Source organism: Chrysemys picta, chromosome 1 (assembly GCF_011386835.1).
Source record: "Chrysemys picta bellii isolate R12L10 chromosome 1, ASM1138683v2, whole genome shotgun sequence".
Classification (NCBI taxonomy): domain Eukaryota; kingdom Metazoa; phylum Chordata; order Testudines; family Emydidae; genus Chrysemys; species Chrysemys picta.
The window spans coordinates 12,956,614-12,975,405 of NC_088791.1; the positions used below are offsets into that span (position 1 = coordinate 12,956,614).

The following is an 18,792-nucleotide window of genomic DNA, read 5'->3' on the forward strand; positions in this document are numbered from 1 at the left end:
GGGGATACTGCTTTATGGCCGATTCTGAGGGAAGAGTGTAGTCTACTGAACAATCAACACCATCAGCAGCCTGGGGTTTCACTGGAGATCTTCCATCCCATCTATAGTGACCAGATGTCCCAATTTTATAGGGACAGTCCCGTTTTTGGGGTCTTTTTCTTATATAGGATCCTATTATCCCCCACCCATTGTCCCGATTTTTCACACCTAATCCCATCCATGTGTGACCCATGCCTCCTTGGGGTGGCACTCTGTCTCCCTCTAGTGGTGACAAGACCAGCTAAAGATTGATGAGCCTGCTACAGGCTTGGTTAAGAGAAAGGTGTCTTTTAGCTCAGACAGTAGACGAGGCTCACGCATTAGATCCCAGGTTCGATCCCGGCTGCCGACGACCAGGATCTGTCGGCATTACACATGTACTAACCAGGCCCAGCCCAGTTCACAAGAGGCAACGCAATCACCGCTGTAGGCCACACACTCTATTCACCTTTCTTGATGCCTCTCTGCTTGCTGTTGTGGAGCGGCAGCACCTCCAGAGAACGGATGCCCGAGTTCTCTAGGATGTTCACCTCCAAGCGTAACCTGCCCACGAGCTGCTGGGGCCGGATGCTGACAGAATACTCATACTTTCCCAGGCGCCTTTGCAAGAGCTCTTCGTAATGCAGCGTGAAGATGGCGTGGGTTTTGCGTGGAATAGTGCCAGAGGCTTTGAAAGTCTCCATTCCATTCTCCCTGCAAGGGAAATTCAAAGAGACCTTCACATGCTGTTTTTACATCGTCAGCCACACCCTGAAGTTAACGGTTTCCTGAGGCTGGGTCCCTTGTGTCAGCAGCTAGTGTTCCCCGTTAAATGAGGATCAAAGACAGGCAACAGAAATACTCAGGGGTACATAAACAGCAGGCTTCCAGAGGAAGAGAGATTTTAAAAGGCTCTTATTACTACACTTGGATAGGAGTCTGACAGATGCTGAAGTTCAGAGCAGAGAGAGGGAGAATAAGGGTGGTCCAGTGGTTAGAAAACTAGGCTGGGACTCATGAGACCCCATGTCAATTCCCTGCTTTGTCACAGACTTCCTGTGTGACCTTCAGCAAGTCACTTAGCCTCTCTGTACCTCATCTGTAAAATGGGAATAACAGCACAGTCCTGCCTCCAAAGGCTGTTGTGAGATGTTCAGGTCCAATGGTAGCGGGGGCTGTATAAGTCCCTATGTTAGACTAGATCTATCTCAGGCCCTATCACAGGGAAATAAAAAGGTCTCATAGACTCATAGACTTTAAGGTCAGAAGGGACCATTATGATCATCTGGTCTGACCCCCTGCATGCTGCAGGCCACAAAACCTTCCCTACCCCTTCCCTTGACTCTGCTGTTGAAGTCCCCAAATCCTGTGTTTTAGTGACTTCAATTGGCAGAGAACCCTCCTGCTAGCGATCCCTGCCCCATGCTGTGGAGGAAGGAAGGAAATACCTCTTAATGGTATAAAGGGGTAACATCAGAATTCTGCCCAAAATGACAGCCAGAGGAAACAATACTCACCCACCATCTGTGGGACTAGAATGTTTATTGTCCCTCTCTTTATCCTCATTGCTGGTTTTCTTTACTTTCGCAGTGACTTCCCCGTGGTAAATCCTGTCTCCGATGATCCTGTAGGGTTAAGAGACGTCAGTCTTACAGATCCACAGTCACGGAGACAAATCTGGACGTGGGGCTCGTCCTAGCGCACTGACAATGCCTGGGCATGTTTTTGTGCTGGGCATAGGCTAACGGGCCAAGTGCTCTGTGGGCATAACTCCACTAAAGCCAACCAGGTTATGGCCTTAGAGAATCCCACCCAGCAGCTCTCAGCCCAGGGCACAGGGACTGCAGCTGTCAAAAGCAGCAACAGCAGATGTAAGCAACACAGTGTCTACATGGACATTGCATTGACCCAACTACGCCGATCTAAGCACTATGCCTCTCGGCGAGGTGGAGTTATTAGGTCTGCGTAGCGGGCGAGTTAAATCAGTGGGAGGACATTGTAGTGTAGACGCTTACACAGGTCAATGTAAGCTGCCTCATGTCGACCTAACTCTGTTGTGTAGACCAGGCCTTACTGTTTCCTCTTCACATCTATGATTTTTCTATCAAATAAAACTTTTTGTTTATTTTTATCCCCAGCAGGTCTCTGCTGTGCAAACTGTGTGGAGTATGTGTGCCACAGTGTAGTGATAATTAGGGGCAGATTTCACTCATTTGGGGGTGACGAACCAGAGAGGAAAAGTCCGAGTGTCAGGTAGTTAAGCCCTCAGGGAGATGGATTTGGGGGGGACTCGAGACCAGAAGGGGTAGCTGAAATCACCCTGCAAGGAGTAACTAGGGTGGTGGAAACCAGGGTCGAGGCCTTTATGCTTGTAGGCTGTAGCAGCATAGCACAATGGCACCCCAAGTTACAAAGGAGGCGGTGATAGAACCCCTTACTCGTCTGGGTAGTCCCCAAACGTCAGTTACCATCCCTTTTCTGCAGCTCAGCATGTCATTCCAAGTGAATAAAGGAGAACAGTAGGGAAAGCAGGGGACAAAGCTATTTACAAGGGACACCTACCTCCAGCATTTTATTCATGGCAACAAATCCTACCTTTGTACCAGTGTATATCAATCTCTGTTTTGCTATTGCTTGCAAACAGACTTCCATCTCATAGGGCTTGTCTACACTACCGCACAGGGTCGATCTAAGATACGCAACTTCAGCTACGTGAATAGCGTAGCTGAAGTCAACGTACTTAGATCTGCTTACCGTGGTGTCTTCACTGCGGTAAGTCAACAGCTGACACTCTCCCATCAACTCCACTTGCGCTCCTCGTTCTGGTGGAGTACCGGAGTCGACGGAAGAGTGCTCAGCGGTTGATTTATCTTATCTATACTAGTTGATTTATTGCGTCTATACTAGATGCGATAAATCAACCCCTGCTGGATCGATCACTGCCCACCAATCTGATATGACTAAGGTCAGAAGGGATCATCATGATCATCTGGTTTGACCTCCTGCACATTGCAGGCCACAGAATCTCACCCACCCACTCCTGTAATAGACCCCTACCTCTGGCTAAGCTACTGAAGTCCTCAAATCATGATTTAAAGGCTTCAAATTACAGATCTAATGAAACACTTCTGTCAGGGTTCCCACCCACTCTGAACTCTGGGGTACAGATGCGGGGACCCTCATGAAAGACCCCCTAAGCTTATATTCCACCAGCTTAGGTTAAAAACTTCCCCAAGGCACAAATTCCTTGTCCTTGGATAGTATTGCTGCCACCACCAAGTGATTGAGACAAAGATTCAGGAAAAGGACCACTTGGAATTCCTGTTTCCCCAAAATATCCCCTCAAACCCCTTCACCCCCTTTCCTGGGGAGGTTTGAGAATAATCTACCAACCAAATAGGTAAACAAGGTGAACACAGACCAGACCCTTGGGCTTTTAGGACACTAAAAACCAATCAGGTTCTTAAAAACAGAACTTTATTATAAAGAAAAAATAGAAGAAGCACGTCTGTAAAATCAGAATGGAAGGTAATTTTACAGGGTAATAAGATTTAAAACACAGAGGATTCCCCTCTAGGCAAAACTTTAAAGTTACAAAAAACAGGAATAAACCTCCCTCTTAGCACAGGGAAAATTCACAAGCTAAAACAAAAGATAATCTAACGCATTTCCTTGCTATTACTTACAATTTGTAATCTTAGATGCTTATTCCAGGTAGGGTTTTAGGAGATGGTTTTTCCTGCCCTGGTCACTCTCTGTCCCAGAGAGAACAACAAATAGAGCACAAACAAAAACCTCTCTCCACAGATTTGAAAGGATCTTCTTCCCCTATTGGTCCTTTTGGTCAGGTGCCAACCAGGTTATTTGAGCTTCTTAACCCCTTACAGGTAAAGGAGGGATTTTATGCTACCCTTAGCTGTATGTTTATGACAGTTTCTTACTAGTAATGGGTCTTAGGACATTTGATACCAGTGAAGAAATATTCCTTAGAATACCCCATGGGTGGTAACCCCGCTGTGGACAAGCAGTATGGAGCCCACCTGGAAGTCTCCCTGTAACACAGGCAGCCTCCAAAGTGCCCCACTAGGCAAAGGTCATTTTGTGGCACTCTGTCTGGTCCCCCTCTTCAAGGCCCTTTAAGAACTCACATTTCAAAGGTGATTCAAACAATCCCCACAAGGGGTCCCATGTAGTTACTTCTCTGATACAAAACAGGCGCTCTAGGCCCCAAGCAGTTCAGTGTCTTGATCAACCCAAAACAACACAAAACTCAAATTTACACAGTCATCATCCCTTTACAGCCACTGCCCTACTTAGACAGGGATCTGGCCCAGGCCCCCCTGCCTGGACAGCTTTCTCCCATGTTCTCCTGCTTCTTCAGCTTTCTTTTTTCCCTGCTGACTCAGGGCACTGCAAGAGCCTCCTTGCACCCGGCAGTTCCTACAAACCTCAGAACACTTTCCTGGGCTTCCCTCCTTTACTGCAACTTCCCGCTTTTTTTTTTTTATCCTGGGAGCAGCTGACAGGTGTGGCTTATCTGGTCTCTAGGGCTGGTTTAGCCCCAAGCTCTCCAGCCATGGGGCAAACCACCCCGTTAAACGCTCCAAGAAAGCCTGTTCTCCGGAGATTTCCATTTACTCTGGCTTGATCCAGAGATGAGGTTCTAATTTGGGGATGCTTGTCAGAACCAGACCTACCAGCAGGCCTTCAGCATGAGGGAAGCAAATATATTCGTGGAGCCCTGATCTTCTGGGGTATCGGCATCCCTCCAATGCTGTTGGACTTATGGCCCAGCCTGCGCCCAGCAGGGCCAGAGGAAGGGGACAAGTCACCACACACCCTCTCATCCCGCAGCGAGACAAGAAGGGACGGAAACTCATGGAGAAGCAAAAGCGCCACGTACATGGTGAAGTTGGAGATAAAGGCTGCAGCTGGGATCTGCATCTCAAAGGTGCCTTCCTTGGCCTCAGACCCGCTGTTCACCATGTTGCAGGAAACGGTGGTGAAGGCGTAGCGGGAAATGATTGTGGATTTCACTGTGAACTCAGCCATCCTTGGCCTGGTCTCCTGTAGGAATTGAAGAGTTACCCATTAGCACCATCGATGTTAAAAGCCAAACAACCCCCCCCGTGGCATTTCTTTGCGGCACACAAGGATTTAATATGAGGTGCGAACAAACAGCCTCATAAAAGCTTGTAAGATGAAGAGTGTTAGCGCCCCTTTGTGAACCCTAGGCGGGCGGGGGGGGGTTCATCAGGGCTTTGGATCAGTGGGGAAAGGTTACACCAGGGTTCGGCAACCTCTGGCATGCGGCTCGTCAGGGTAAGCACCCAGGCGGGCTGGACCAGTTTGTTTACCTACCGCATCGGCAAGTTCGGCCGATCGCGGCTCCCACTTGCCGCAGTTCGCCATCCCAGGCCAATGGGGGTGGCAGGAAGCCGCAGCCAGCACATCCCTCGGTCCGCGCCACTTCCCGCAGCCCCCATTGGCCTGGGACGGTGAACCGTGGCCAGTGGGAGCCATGATCGGCCAAACCTGCCGACGCGGCAGGTAAACAAACTGGCCCAGCCCGCCAGGGTGCTTACCCTGGCGAGCCGCGTGCCAGAGGTTGCCGACCCCTGGGTTACACAAAGGGCACGGTACCTCCCTATGCACTGTCAAGGGCACAGCCCACATTCATTCTGCCCAGTGCCAGTGCGAGGTCTCTACACAGAGCGAGCCGAGACATATGCTATGAAAAGTACTTGTGAAATCTGGGCACATCCTAGATCATGGGTTCTCAATGTGGGGGTCATGAATGGGTTTCAGAGGGTTATAACCACCTTCTCTTTCTTTAGGGCCAGAGAGGAGGAGACTCCCAAAACTTTGTCCAGCCATGACATGGGGTCATGGTCTGGGAAAGATTTGACAACCGCGGTCCTAGACAAATCTCCTTGTTAGCTTCTGGAAATTTTATGTCAGGCCTCCTCAGTAGCCATTACACTATGCTGCCAAATTCTCACTGGAGCCAAGTAAGGATGCATGCAACCAAGTCTGAAAATGTATAGGGCCAGATCCTCAGCGGGAGTGAACCAGCAGAGCTAAACTAAACTCAGTGGAGATAGGCCAATTTACGCCAGCCGAGGATCTGTTCTATAGCTCTCAAATGATAGCTGGAATAGTCTTAATAGAAAACATGCGCACGGCTGAGTCTCATCTAGCAAAATCTCCTTTTTAGAACACTCTGGACCCCATCCAGCTTGGATGACGTAGGGATTGGAACAGTTAAGAGCTGATTGCCAAATTATGCATCTTGGGAATGTACTTTTATGCGCAAGTCCTGGGACGAAGTGCTTCTCTGGGCTCATATGCATTTGGACAGCAGTATCCCCATAAATCCAAGAAGTTTTGTATTTGGAAGACTTAAGCCTAATGTAACTGCTCTAAGTAACCAACAAGAAAAATTTCTGTGGCATGTTGGCTTGATCAGTAAACGGCTGATCCTCCAACGTTGGAAGACTGCCAAAGAGATAACGCTATTACACAAATAAACTCACAGATGCACCTGAGTGGACTAGCAAATGTAGGTCCCATTTTTGCCATTCTTCCAATGAGCAATCCCTTTCTGTGATAATGAGACCATTATCACAGAATGAAAAGGCCTCTTCTCAGAGTAAAAGATTCGTCCATATGAGAAGGGGGGAAGTGCAGGCATCAGAAGCAGGCACTCCATTTTGGGCTGACTTTGGAACACTCCAGACGTGATCATTATAAAGGAAGGGGGCATCTGCAAAAATCCAGGTCTGGCAAAGTTCTGCCTTATGCTGCATCCGTGTAACCCCTTGCTTAGCAGGGGCTCAGGGCATCTGCATTAAGGGTTGCACTGGTGTAAATGCACGGAAGTAGTTACAGCAATGTGAATTTCCCTAATGTAGACAGGGCCTTAGAATCTCATTCCCCTAAAGTGCCAGGCGAGGGGAATTCTGATCTGGAGGTTTGGTTCAGGCCCATTTCTAAGTTTAACTATTTCTCTGTGGGTCCTTTCATTCAATGTTCTGCATGGGCAGCGGGTATAATAAGCCAGGGAGGCTTAGTCTCCCCTGGAATACCACCGCCAAAATGGCGTCCAGGCCGTAACCCCACACACACCGCGCCCCGAGGCCCTGCTCCCGTGCTTCCTCTGTGACCCCGCCCACACTCTGCCATGCTTTGCTTCTTCCCCTGCGGACCCCCGCTGCCCACCTCTCGTGCTTCTCCCCCATGACGCCCCCCCAGCCGGCTCTCAGACTTGTCCACAGCTTCCCAAGTGACCCCCCTCCCGCCTGCGGCTCACACCTCTTCGCCCCCTGAGAGGTAGAGAGACGTGAGCAGCAGGGGGCCCCTAGAGGGAGGGGACAGAGAGGCACTGGTAGCCGGCAGGGGGGCTCCTCGGGGGAGGGAGCAGAGAGGCATGAGCAGCAAGCGGGAGGCCCCTCGAGGGAGGGGGCCGAGCGGGAGCTAGGTCAGGGGAAGAGTGGGGCTGGAGCTAGGTGGGGCCTGCGGGAGAGGAGGCCAAATGGGGGCAGTGCAGGGGGCGGGCCTCAGGGCAGAGCAGGGAGTGGGGCCACAACACTTAGGCCCAGCCTCCCCAAATGCAGGAGTCACGCGCTGCCCATGACATTCTGTATATTTAACTGGCTATTATTGGGATTGCAAGTGACTCCAATAAGGAATTGGATGGCCAATCAGAAGCGGAAGTAAAGAAGAGAGGGGGGAACTGTTATAATTTAGAGCCACACAAGGTGCAGCATCTTCTCTAGTTTCGAACCTCCTGAGTTCACACCACCGTCCTGACTTTCACTTTGAAGGTCAGCTTCAAAACCGTCCCCAAACGCAGCAGCAAAACCGAGTCAAAACCACTGAGTTTCACCTGGATTCATTTGAAGCCCCAAATGCCTTAGAATTCTATTGAGGGCAGGGGGGCTACCACTTATAACTTGGAACAGCCGCAGGACTCAGGTCGACCGCAAAGGGAAACCTTCATTCAAGGTTTTCCCCCTTCTGATGGTAGAGGTCCCTGCTATAGAGATGCCAACCCTCCAGGATTGTCCTGGCATCTCCAGGAATTAAAGATTATGCCAAGGCATGAACCATCCAGGAATACGTGCAACCAAAATTGGCAACCCCTATCCTGCTGAACAGACAGACAGAGAGACAGACACACACACCCAGCTCTCTCCCTCCAGGTGGAGAGGAGAAACTGCTGACTCTTGTTACTCTTTATGCGAATAGTAGTGGAGAGGTGCTGAGGTAGTTTCAAAACAGGTGGCTAGGCTCTGGGCTGGCATTTAGCCCAAGTTCCTGTCTGAAAATCTTATGCATTCCCTAGAGTTCTTGCACAACTTCTTACTGCATGAAGTTCTGACCTACAGCTGTGTCCGTGCGCACTCCCTGTTTTGTTTTCTCCACTCCTTGTTATTAAAGCCCCTTAGGAAGACGAGAAGAGACATTAAGAAAACCATTCCTTTTTCAAAACAAACGCGGGGGCACTTAGAGGTAGCGGATGAGAGCGCTGCTATTTCGCAGGGTAAGGCGCTGTTTTTTCAAGGCATTTCACTGTAGCGAGAGAATAGATTTTTCTTGCCAAGCAGAGGATTTTATTCCTGCTTACCCCGCGTGCTGGGAAGTATGAAAAGAGCAGTAAATATACGCCTGCGTTTTCACTGGCGGGGGTTGCTTTGATCAAAACAACTTGACCTGGTGTCTAATTCTTATTAAAAGTAAAAACCAAGATTGGGTCATGTTAGGATATAGATATTCAGGCCTTTCTGCAAAGGCCTATACTTTAAGAATGTAGGTGTATTCTTATCACTTAGCTAGTTATAGAGGTATAAAAGAAAGAATCAAAATCACTGTCTGCCGGTGTAACGGCCTTCTCTTACTGGGACAGTCTGAGGCCCTGTTCTTAGGCTAAGTAAGGCCTTTGGCTAAGCAGGAGAGGCGGCCGTAAGCTGGGAAGCGAACGGTCACATCCTCACATTCCAAACTAGTCACACTGAAATAAGGCAATCTGGGGCTGTTAGAAAGGTGACCCGATCGATCACCTCCAGAGAAAGGGAAGAGCCTAAAAGATTTAAAGAAAACTTAAGTTTGATAGCATCCTGCCTGGCAAGAACTCACTTATCAATAGCTGGGGTGTGAAATCCTCATTTCTGTATTGTTCTATCACTGTAGTTTCCACTTCCCTATTGTTTGTCTGTATAATCTCTGTCTGGTTCTGTGATTGTTTCTCTCTGCTGCATTTTTAATTTTGTTGGGTGTAAATCAATTAAGGTGGTGGGATTTAATTGGTTAAATAATTATGTTACAATGTGTTAGGATTGGTTAGTTAGATTTCAGTAAAATGATTGGTTAAGGTATAGCTAAGCCGAACTCAAGTTTTACTATATAGTCTGCAGTAAATCAGGAAGTAAGGGCGAAATGGGAACTGGGAATGCGGGTGGGGGAATTGGAATCATGTCTCGCTAAGGAGGGGGAACAGGGACACAGGCAAGGCTCTGTGGCGTCAGCTGGGAAGGGGGACACTGAGGAAGGAAACTTGAATCATTGCTTGCTGGAAGTTCACTCCAATAAACATTGAATTGTTTGCACCTTCGGACTTCGGGTATTGTTGCTCTCTGTTCATGTGAGCAGGACCAGGGAAGTGAGCGGGTGAAGGAAAAAGCCCTCTAACAGGTCATTCCAGGGATACAGACCCATTCACCTCTATGCTGCTGGCTCAAATCTGACTGAGGATCATAGAGATTGACAGCTATTACCCTCTGATGGCTAGTCAGTGGCCTACAGTATGTGAGACGTGTTACTCCCGGGTTCAGTGGATAAGTGGCCACATCACCACCACATTTACCAATGATTGACCACCTCGCTGGATGTCACAGTAGAGAAGCTGGATCCCAGCTGGACTCAGACTAAGCAATGTTCATCCTTATTTCTACAGATACGGGTTGCAGAAGATTAATGGGGCAGTGTTGGGACATGCTTCAGTTGCCACTACTCATGCGATACCTGCGGTGTGGATAAATGACAGGAATGCACCCTCTAGAGCTCTCAGCCTGGGATAGGCCACCACTACGTTTATTCACGCCCACGTGCTTGCATCCAAATACGTACACGCTGAGTGCTTGCTTTTATGCAATGAAATAAATAGGCAGCAGGATACATACCAGCCTCTGCAGAAATCGGCCTTGTCTTGGGACTCTGCGCGCCACCTGCAAAGGGTTAAGTAAATATTGTAACTCGTGCCTTGCTCCTTTCAAGTTCATGAAAGGAAGATTTGTCGGTTGTTTAAAAAGAATGCAGTGGAGTCGATCCAGACATTGGTTAGTGCAATTGTTTTCACACAGCCAGGGCTAAGCAACCCTTTTGTTAAGATTAAACTTATAAAAAAAAAAAGTTGGAACAGACCCACAGATCAAAGCTGTGGAATGGAATTTGGTTTTCCCAGGCAAGGTGTCACCGAGTGCTTTTCAAAGCAGCATGTTACACACAGGGAGTGCGGGGGTGGAGGGACTGTGTACTGACACGCAAAGACCATGGGTAATTATGTGCTTATAATTGTACCCAGATCACAGCTGGGGAAACTGAGACATGGAGCAGTTATTTGACTAGCCTACAGCCACATAGAGTGTCAGGTTCTCAGCTGGCATAGCACCATCAGTTTGAATGGAGCTATGTTGATTTACATCCCCTGAAAATCCGCAATATGGCTAAGTTTTATCAACATTAACACCAGTCACTGGGAAGCTATCATTGCCTAGTAAGCGATGGAGCGAGGCTTTTTAAAACCAGCCATCAGGCTGATTGTGAAACAAAGTGCCAGCCAGCCACTGCTCCAGCACAATCGCGTCCATTGTATCAGTCTCCACCAGCTGCAACTGCTTCGCTGTCTTGGCTGTATGCTGCGTAAGTCCCAAATTAGAATCTACAGGGGAGAAAAAATCCATAAAAATCCATCCTTCACTAGCAAAATGGCAGTCCCTTTCCATTGATTTAAGGATAGCAGTGAAGATGTTGTGTCTTGATTTCTTCAAAGCAGGTCCCAAAATCACTTAGTACCAGGATAGCCTTAATGCAAAGAAATCACTCTGTTTATCAAAATGCTGGTGAAACTCCAGACAGAAAAGGCGTGCAATGACACTTTTTACCCTTATTATTTGACACTAACATAACAGATTTTCTTGCCAAAGAGAAAAAATTTATGTCTGTTTACATCGTGTTGGAAAGCTAAAAAGAGCACTGGGGAAAAGTGAAACAGTCTCCAGTGTTAGAACTTTTACTCTTTTCTCATCCACTGCTTTGATCAACATCTTGCTAAATGGTAATATAGGGAAAGTGGGGCACTCAGGAGACTTAAGTCAAGAAGAAAGTTTTGGAAGGGATATAAACCCCCATGCTTCAGGGCATAAGACAACCTCTATCAGATGCGGGTCAGGAAGAAACTTTCCATTTATGCAGGTTATCCCATAACTTCCTATTGCAGGATTTCTAGCCCTTACCTCTGAGGTATCTGGTACTAATCACTTTAAAAAACGGGATATTGGACTAGATGGACCATTGTTCTCATACAGCAGAGCAATCCTTATGTTCCTATCGGTAGTCAGATAAAATCTTCTATCTCTGAAGAGCTGGTTCAAATCCAACACATCCTAGTAGTGACCCAAAGCTGCTATCATCTAATAGCCTTTGAGTTGCACACATGGAATGAGTCTGGTGGTATTATTCCAGCACCTAGTGAACAGTTGGCCCATACCAGAAAAACCACCACTGATGCAATAGATACTAACTGATAGCCTTGCTGGCAATCTTAGTAGAAGGGCCAAGCATTGAATGGGCTGGGGAGATGAAACGATCACTAAGAGATCTATCAGGAGATAGCCCCTTCAGGTCAGGGTTGAGTGACATCAGCAGGAGAAGCACACATTGCTGCTAGACAGGCTGAACCTATCCTGTAGCTAAAGAGAGGAATTCAGTCTCAGCCAAAACTCCCATGATTTCATGGAAGTGGCGAGATGTTGTTTTGGGGTGAAATTCTGACCAGGGCAGCAGGCTAATAACACACAGCCAATCATGGGCAGCGAGTGCAGCTTCCTCTTGGGGAGGCTCGCCCTCTGCCCCACCTCGTCCGGCCAAGGCCACACCCTACTCTCTGCTCTCAGGACCCCGCAGGGTGGAGGGTGGGGGGCTGAGTGCTCAGCCCCTCTTCCTCATGGCCCTGGCTGGGGCAGGGAGGGGGGGCTGAGAGCCCAGTCGGGCCCTCGGATGGGGGCTAAGACTTCAGCCCCAGCCAGGGTCCAGCTCTCAGCCCCGGTGGGATCATGGTGCCACCCCATGGCCACCACCCCACCCATTCTGCCCCTTCCCCTGCGGCCCCGCCCCCATGGCCCGCCTCCACCCATGGCCCCGCCCCTGTTCTGCCCCCACTCCGCCTCTTCCCTTCAAGGCCCCACCCCCGCTCGCTCCTTTCTGGGGCCGTGGCAGGGGAGAGATTTTTCTGAGGGCCCCAAATTGGCCGGGGCCTCTGGGCACAGGCCCCGTGGGCCCGTACAGTAATCCTCCACCGCCTCCCCCAGCCCCCGCCACAGTGGCACAACATTTGGGGAGGCTTAGCCTCCTCCAGCCTCCATTACACACCACCTATGCAGCCAATATGTCCCGCCTCAAGTCAGAAGAATCTAAGTCATGCAGTGCTTGGGTGACTTCCTCCCTAGTAACCTGCTGTGAAAGTAAATCAGAGCTACCCAGAATAGCACAGAGAAAGCATAACCAGGAAAGCAACTGAACAGTTAGAAGCCAGCCTGACTCTTTGATCTACTGTAGTAGCTATAGAGTCCCTTCCTTCTTTCTTAGAGCATCCTGTGTTTATGTCGTGGTCACGCCCGCTATTTCTTTCACTTCCTCTTCATGTGCTGGGGAACAAGAGGTACTTTTGAACCAGACAAAAACCTTTCTCGTGACCAAAATCAATCCAGGGACATCGAAAATGTCAGATTTGTCCTACCGGATCAGACCAGCTGCTCCAGTATTCCGCCTTTAAGCAGTGGTCACTTCACAGAAGGAGGGTCACAGAGAATGTTGTGCTAGAAATGAGGGCTGGGATATCTTCCAGCCCCCGACCCTCCTGCAGTAATTAGTTTACTCCCTGAAACATGAGATTTGATTACCCTTTTCTTAAGTGACATCATTCCAAATGGTCGCAAAAGTCTATTGCTCCCCAGAAATAGCCCTGAAGCTGGGAAATGATTAACTTTACCCACCCAGACTATGTCCCTATTTGCTTCACTTCAGAGACACAGGAATTTTTTAAATTCATCTTCCAAGCTGCATCTGTGGATAAAATCCACATTACTTAGGAAGGCCGTGAACCTGCCAAGATCCATGCACGTGCTTAACTATCCCCAGGAGAGCCACCCCCATGGGCCACTCATGAGTGCACAGTTCAGCACGTGTTTAGGATTTTGCCAGATTAGGGCTTTAGGGATTAATTTCTGGGGGGCTGCAGGAGGGCAAAAGGAAGGAGAGTGGACCCAGGGGAACATCTACCCCCACCCCTTAAACTGGCTCCAAAATTGAGTAACTCCCTAGCAGGGAATGCACCTTTCCCCTACTCCGTGTTTTCAGTGGTTTGCATCATCATTCACTAAATAGAAACATGATGCAATATTCAGCCTGACCCACCACTCTGAGACTTTTGCCTGACTTCTCATCTCTCCTTTGGGGCATTTCACAAACAAATCGCAGTTGCTAATGGGACTTTTCAGAGGTAAGTTTCTCTATGCGTCCATGGTACTTTTCTGGCCCCCATTACTGTAGTTCCTCACAGCCTTTAATGTATTGATCCTCACTATGCCCCTGTGAGATAGGGAAGTGCTATTGTCCCATTTTACAGAGGCTAAGTGACTTGCCCAGGGCCACATGGGAAGTCTGTAGGGGAACAAGGGATTAAAGCCAGGGACCCTAACCCTGGACCATCCTTCCTCCCATCTGCAACTGTCCCTCACAAGTCATGAAAAAAATTCCCCCACAAAAAGAAAAGTAACTATAGGCCACCCCATAACCCAGCAGCATAATCTTCGCTGGCTCATATCCTCTCCGCCTCTTTCATCACAAAGGATCATAAAGCACTTTACCAGCTGAAATATTAATGGTGCATGGGGATCCCTTCGTCTAGCATGGGTCAGAAAAACAACTACTCTGCAGCAAGCCGCAACGCTGCACAAGAGTTTCCAGGAAAAAAGGGCTGCATCCAACTTTTAAACTGTCAGAATTACTCAACTTGGAATTTGGCCAGGACACTGGGGTTAACTCCCTTATTCTTGCAAACTGTGCGGTCGGATCTTTAATTAGCACAGCCGGCCAGAACCTCAGCTTTATCTCCCTCATCCAGGGGCAGATGGTACACCCGCAGCACAGTGCCCCCTACCACCATGTTCATTACGGGCTCAGTGTCAGTGACTGAATCACTAATCGCCACTTCCCACTGCACCTACTTCACTGGTAAATTCTCCAAGCCAGTAACTAACCTTCGCCAGTGCTCTCTATCTGGGAGATCTGACAGTGAGGTGTGATAGGTCCAATCGATGTGTGTGACATGCTCCAGTCTCTCAAGGAATAGGCCCACGGCTTTAGGAGACAAGCGTTTGAGGTAATGAGAAGTGGTAAAGGCGACTTGCATTGGGGATTTAAGGCAATTGGGAGCAAAGACACAAACACACACCCTGTAGTTTTGTGTGAACTAACCACATCACCTGTAACGTACAAGGAAGGGGAAACTGCATAAATATTTGTTGCTATTGGTGTCTTACTCTCCGTTTCTCACTGTTTTACACAGTGCCATGTACACATGTGGCACTAATAAAAACAACAGTTAATTTGGGGATGGGAACATTAGTGAACAAAGCAGAGTTAACTGCACTATTATTTGCCTGTGGAACTACATGATGCTCATGAGTGTGAACAAGAGAACCAGGTCCCAGCCCCACAGTTCTTATAATCCATGTTTAGATCAATAACAAAACAGACAAGACAAATTAGAGATAGTAGTTCAGGAAGGTTGGAAAACACCCAGGGAAGGAAACAGAATTTCAACACAGAAATCACATACCTTTCTTTGTTTGTTATAACAAATGGGAGAGAAATTAAGAAGATCTTTCTTATAAATACAGTCAGCATCTGCCTCGTCACCTGGGTCTTCTGGCAAAAGTGCTGGGAGCTGCTCTCACCTGATTGCCCTGGGTAGACATAGATTCAAAGGACTCCCAGGTGGATTACTTTAAATTAAACCTCCAGGCAACTCATTTGGTATAACCCAGATGCAGGACACTGGATGTTACAAAATAATCATTGCTTTGAAACTTACATGGTAGGGGAAGTTAGAATCCACCATCAACCTCTCTTCCAGATACCTAGCGAGGAGCTCCGAGTCCTGCTGCCCAGAGGTGAGAGAGAATCCCCAGCAGAACCACAGCAGAAAAATCATGGTTAAAGGGGCGGCCAGGGGATGCCCCCTGCCCCCAGGTGGAAGAAAAGCCCTCTCAGTGTTGGGGCTGCTCCTTGCAGCAGGCTGGGATGGAGAGTCTGCAGGAGAAGCTGACAGGAGTCTCTCTCCCCCGCTTCCCCTCCTCCTCCTCATCTCTGGACCAGCCCCTTTTCCAGGCTCGCAGCCAGGGCTGGGAATTCCTTGCTATCGCTTTACCAAAGAGTAAAGGAAGCTCCTGAAGCCCCGGGTCTGACTCCATAGGCCATGCACTGGTGAGTTCCCCAACCCCCAGCCCAGGTCATGCCCTGGTAGCTCCAGGCTCTGCTCCAACACCGCCACCCAGGAGATGCCCTGAGCAGTCAGAAGTGCTGCACCTCACCCTACTCCAACTACTCCAGTCCCCGGCCCAGGGCACATGATAGGTACTTAGGAGCCACTGTTCTCCCATCACTTCCCAGGGCTGCTGGACACCTGCCACTGGGCGCTGGCCAGAATCTGCACCGGTCTGCCTGCCTCAGAACCCACACCAAGCCCCTGAAACCGCCTCCTTCCCTGTCAGCATCTGCACTGAGCAGTTCGAGGCTCCTCTCCCCCAGCCCTGGGCAATGACAAGAGCCCTGCTGTCCCCTGCCAGCTATTCTGAATCCTCCCCAGTGACAAGAGCCCTGCTGCACTTCCAATCTTCCAACCTGCAGGATCTTCTCCTGGGCCAGTGGCAAAGAGCCCCTCCCCGTCCCATCCTGTCCCAAACCTTATCATGTCGCTTTAAAACCCCAGCTGATCTCAGCCTCAGCAGAGCCCGAGTGCTGAGAGTGGACACACCTCTCAGCTGTCTGAAACATTCCCCGCACACTCAATGGTGCCAGCTGGCTAGGACGGGGCATTACTCCCTTCAATCAGATTTTAAAACCTTCAGCCCTAGAGTTTATTTATCCCAGGAGTTATCACCTTAGAGGAAGATTTATTTATATTCCAGTAGCACTTACAGATCCCAGATGTGATCTGGGCCCCTGCTGCACCGAGCGCTGGACACGTATATACACATAGTAAGAGACAGCTCATGCCCCAAAGATCTGACAACCGAAATAGACAAGCAGTGGGAGAAAGGAAGCATCACTGTCCCCATTTTATAGATGGGGAACTGAGGCAGAGAGATTAAGTGGCTTGCCCAAGGTCACACAGGAAGCTCATGGCAGCGGGGGGAATTAAACCCACTCCAGGGCTTTAATGACAAGACCATCCTTCCTCCTAAGGGACTGCCCTCGAGTGGTTTCAGGCAGCACATAACTGCAGTGTAACAGCGCCCCGTTGCGTCCACAAGATGAGAGAGATTGAGTGACGGGCGCTATATACACCTCTACCCCGATATAACGCTGTCCTCCGGAGCCAAAAAATCTTACCGCGGTATAGGTGAAACTGCGTTATATCAAACTTGCTTTGATCCGCCAGAGTGCGCAACCCCGCCCCCCCCGGAGCGTTGCTTTACCGGGTTATATCCGAATTCGTGTTATATCGGGTCACGTTAGATCGGGGTAGAGGTGTATAGGATTTTCTGTGCATCCAGGAGAACTGCCGTGGACGTCTGTGGGAACTGCCATCTCTCAACACCTCCCGAAAATCAGATCACAACCACTCTAGTGACCTAAGAAAACTCTCCCGGGTACAGAGCGGGCCTGAGCAGGAGGCACAGACATTTGTATGGCAGCCTGTGACTAGTTAGTGCATCTTCAGGAAAAACCTACAAGAAGTCTGGTTTTGTGCCGACCTTTTTATCTGTGTACATACATGGCCCTTGTCACTGAGCATCTCACAGCCATTACAGGTTGTATCCTCACAACGTCCCTGTGAAATAGGAATGTATTATCCTCATGTCACAGATGGGAAACTGAGGCACGGGGTAGATTAAGCTACAGGGAGTCTGTGGTAGAGCTGGAAATTAAACCGGCAGCTTCTGAGTCAGTCCAGCAACTAGACCTCCCTTATGACCCCTGCCAGTGGCAGGAGTGATGGGTGCATTGTGCATCTTAGGCCTGGTCTACACTGGGGTGGGGGGATTGATCTAAGATACACAACTTCAGCAACTTCAGCAGAAGGTGACGTATCTTAGATCAACTTAGAATCACTTACTTCGCGTCCTCGCGGCGCAGGATCGACGGCCGCCGCTGCCCTGTCGACTTTGCCTCCGCCTCTCGCTGAGCTGGAGTTCAGCAGTCGACGGGAGAGCGATCAGAGATCGATTTGTCGTGTCTACACTACACGCGATAAATCGATCCCCGATAGATAGATCGCTACCTGCCGATCCGGCGGGTAGTGTAGACGTACTCTAAGACTGGGGAGGTGCCGTCCATCTCCCTCCATCCCTGCACCAGGCTCTTGCAGTTCAGGGTTAAACTCAGCCCTAGCTGAGTCTACACTGGGGTAGCTCCCATACCGGCAAGGCCAAAAGAGAAGGCATAAATTGTGCCTGAGCGGCCTGATGCTCTACTCGCTTACATCAGTGTAAATGAGGAATAACTCCATAAAAGTCAAATGAGGTACACTGGTGTGAGGCCAGTGTGTGTGAGATCCGAATCAGGCCCTGTTAGCCCCCCCACACACATAGTGCCCGATTACACTGGTTTCACACCTCTGTGTCTTTGGTGACTTTGTTGTTATTTTTATTAATTTGTCTCGTGGTAGCACCTTGCAGTCCTTGTCATGGACCAGGACCCACCGTGCTAGGTGCTGTACAACACAGAACAAAAAAAAGGTTACAAATGAAGTATAAGACAAGAGACGATGGGTGGGGGAGTACAAGGAAACAATGAGACAGTACTGTCAGCGTGGCAGGCAGTGGTCTCAGCACACCAGATACATAACCACGGGCCCAGCTATTTGCAGGCATCACAGCAAAGGAGAGTTTGAAGGTGGCCATGTTTGTTTCCTGAGAGCTTCTCCCAAGCCTACGGGAAAGCTCCATGGTGCGTCGCTGGATTTACTCTTGATTTACAGCTAGGGCGACCAGACAGCAAGTGTGAAAAATCGGGACGGGGGGTAATTGGCGCCTATATAAGAAAAAGCCCCAAATATCGGGACTGTCCCTATAAAATCGGGACATCTGGTCACCCTATTTACAGGTAAAGGAGCAGAGGATCAGGCCTGGAGGGTGGATGGCTGGGGGAGGGTAACCAACAGACTGAAGACAATACGCCAGGAAGAACATCGCTATGTCTGATGTGATCGGGTCGCTATTCACGTCCTCAGCTAAGGCACCCGAGGCCATCACTAAATGACACCGATAT

The 18,792-nt window shown here is 49.2% G+C and overlaps 1 protein-coding gene across 1 annotated transcript in view; it reads right to left on the bottom strand.

Annotated features, from left to right (window-relative positions):
• Positions 1 to 16,007, bottom strand: part of ITIH5 (inter-alpha-trypsin inhibitor heavy chain 5) — a 75,836-nt gene extending 59,829 nt beyond the window's left edge. The window contains exons 1-5 of the mRNA XM_005291924.4: positions 15,392 to 16,007; positions 10,200 to 10,244; positions 4,922 to 5,085; positions 1,536 to 1,643; positions 488 to 732 (exon numbers count right to left, since the gene is read on the bottom strand). Of these exons, the coding sequence (XP_005291981.2) occupies positions 488 to 732; positions 1,536 to 1,643; positions 4,922 to 5,085; positions 10,200 to 10,244; positions 15,392 to 15,664 (835 nt within the window). The 5' untranslated portion in view covers positions 15,665 to 16,007. The remainder of the gene's footprint in view (positions 1 to 487; positions 733 to 1,535; positions 1,644 to 4,921; positions 5,086 to 10,199; positions 10,245 to 15,391) is intronic.
• Positions 16,008 to 18,792: the final 2,785 nt, after the last annotated feature.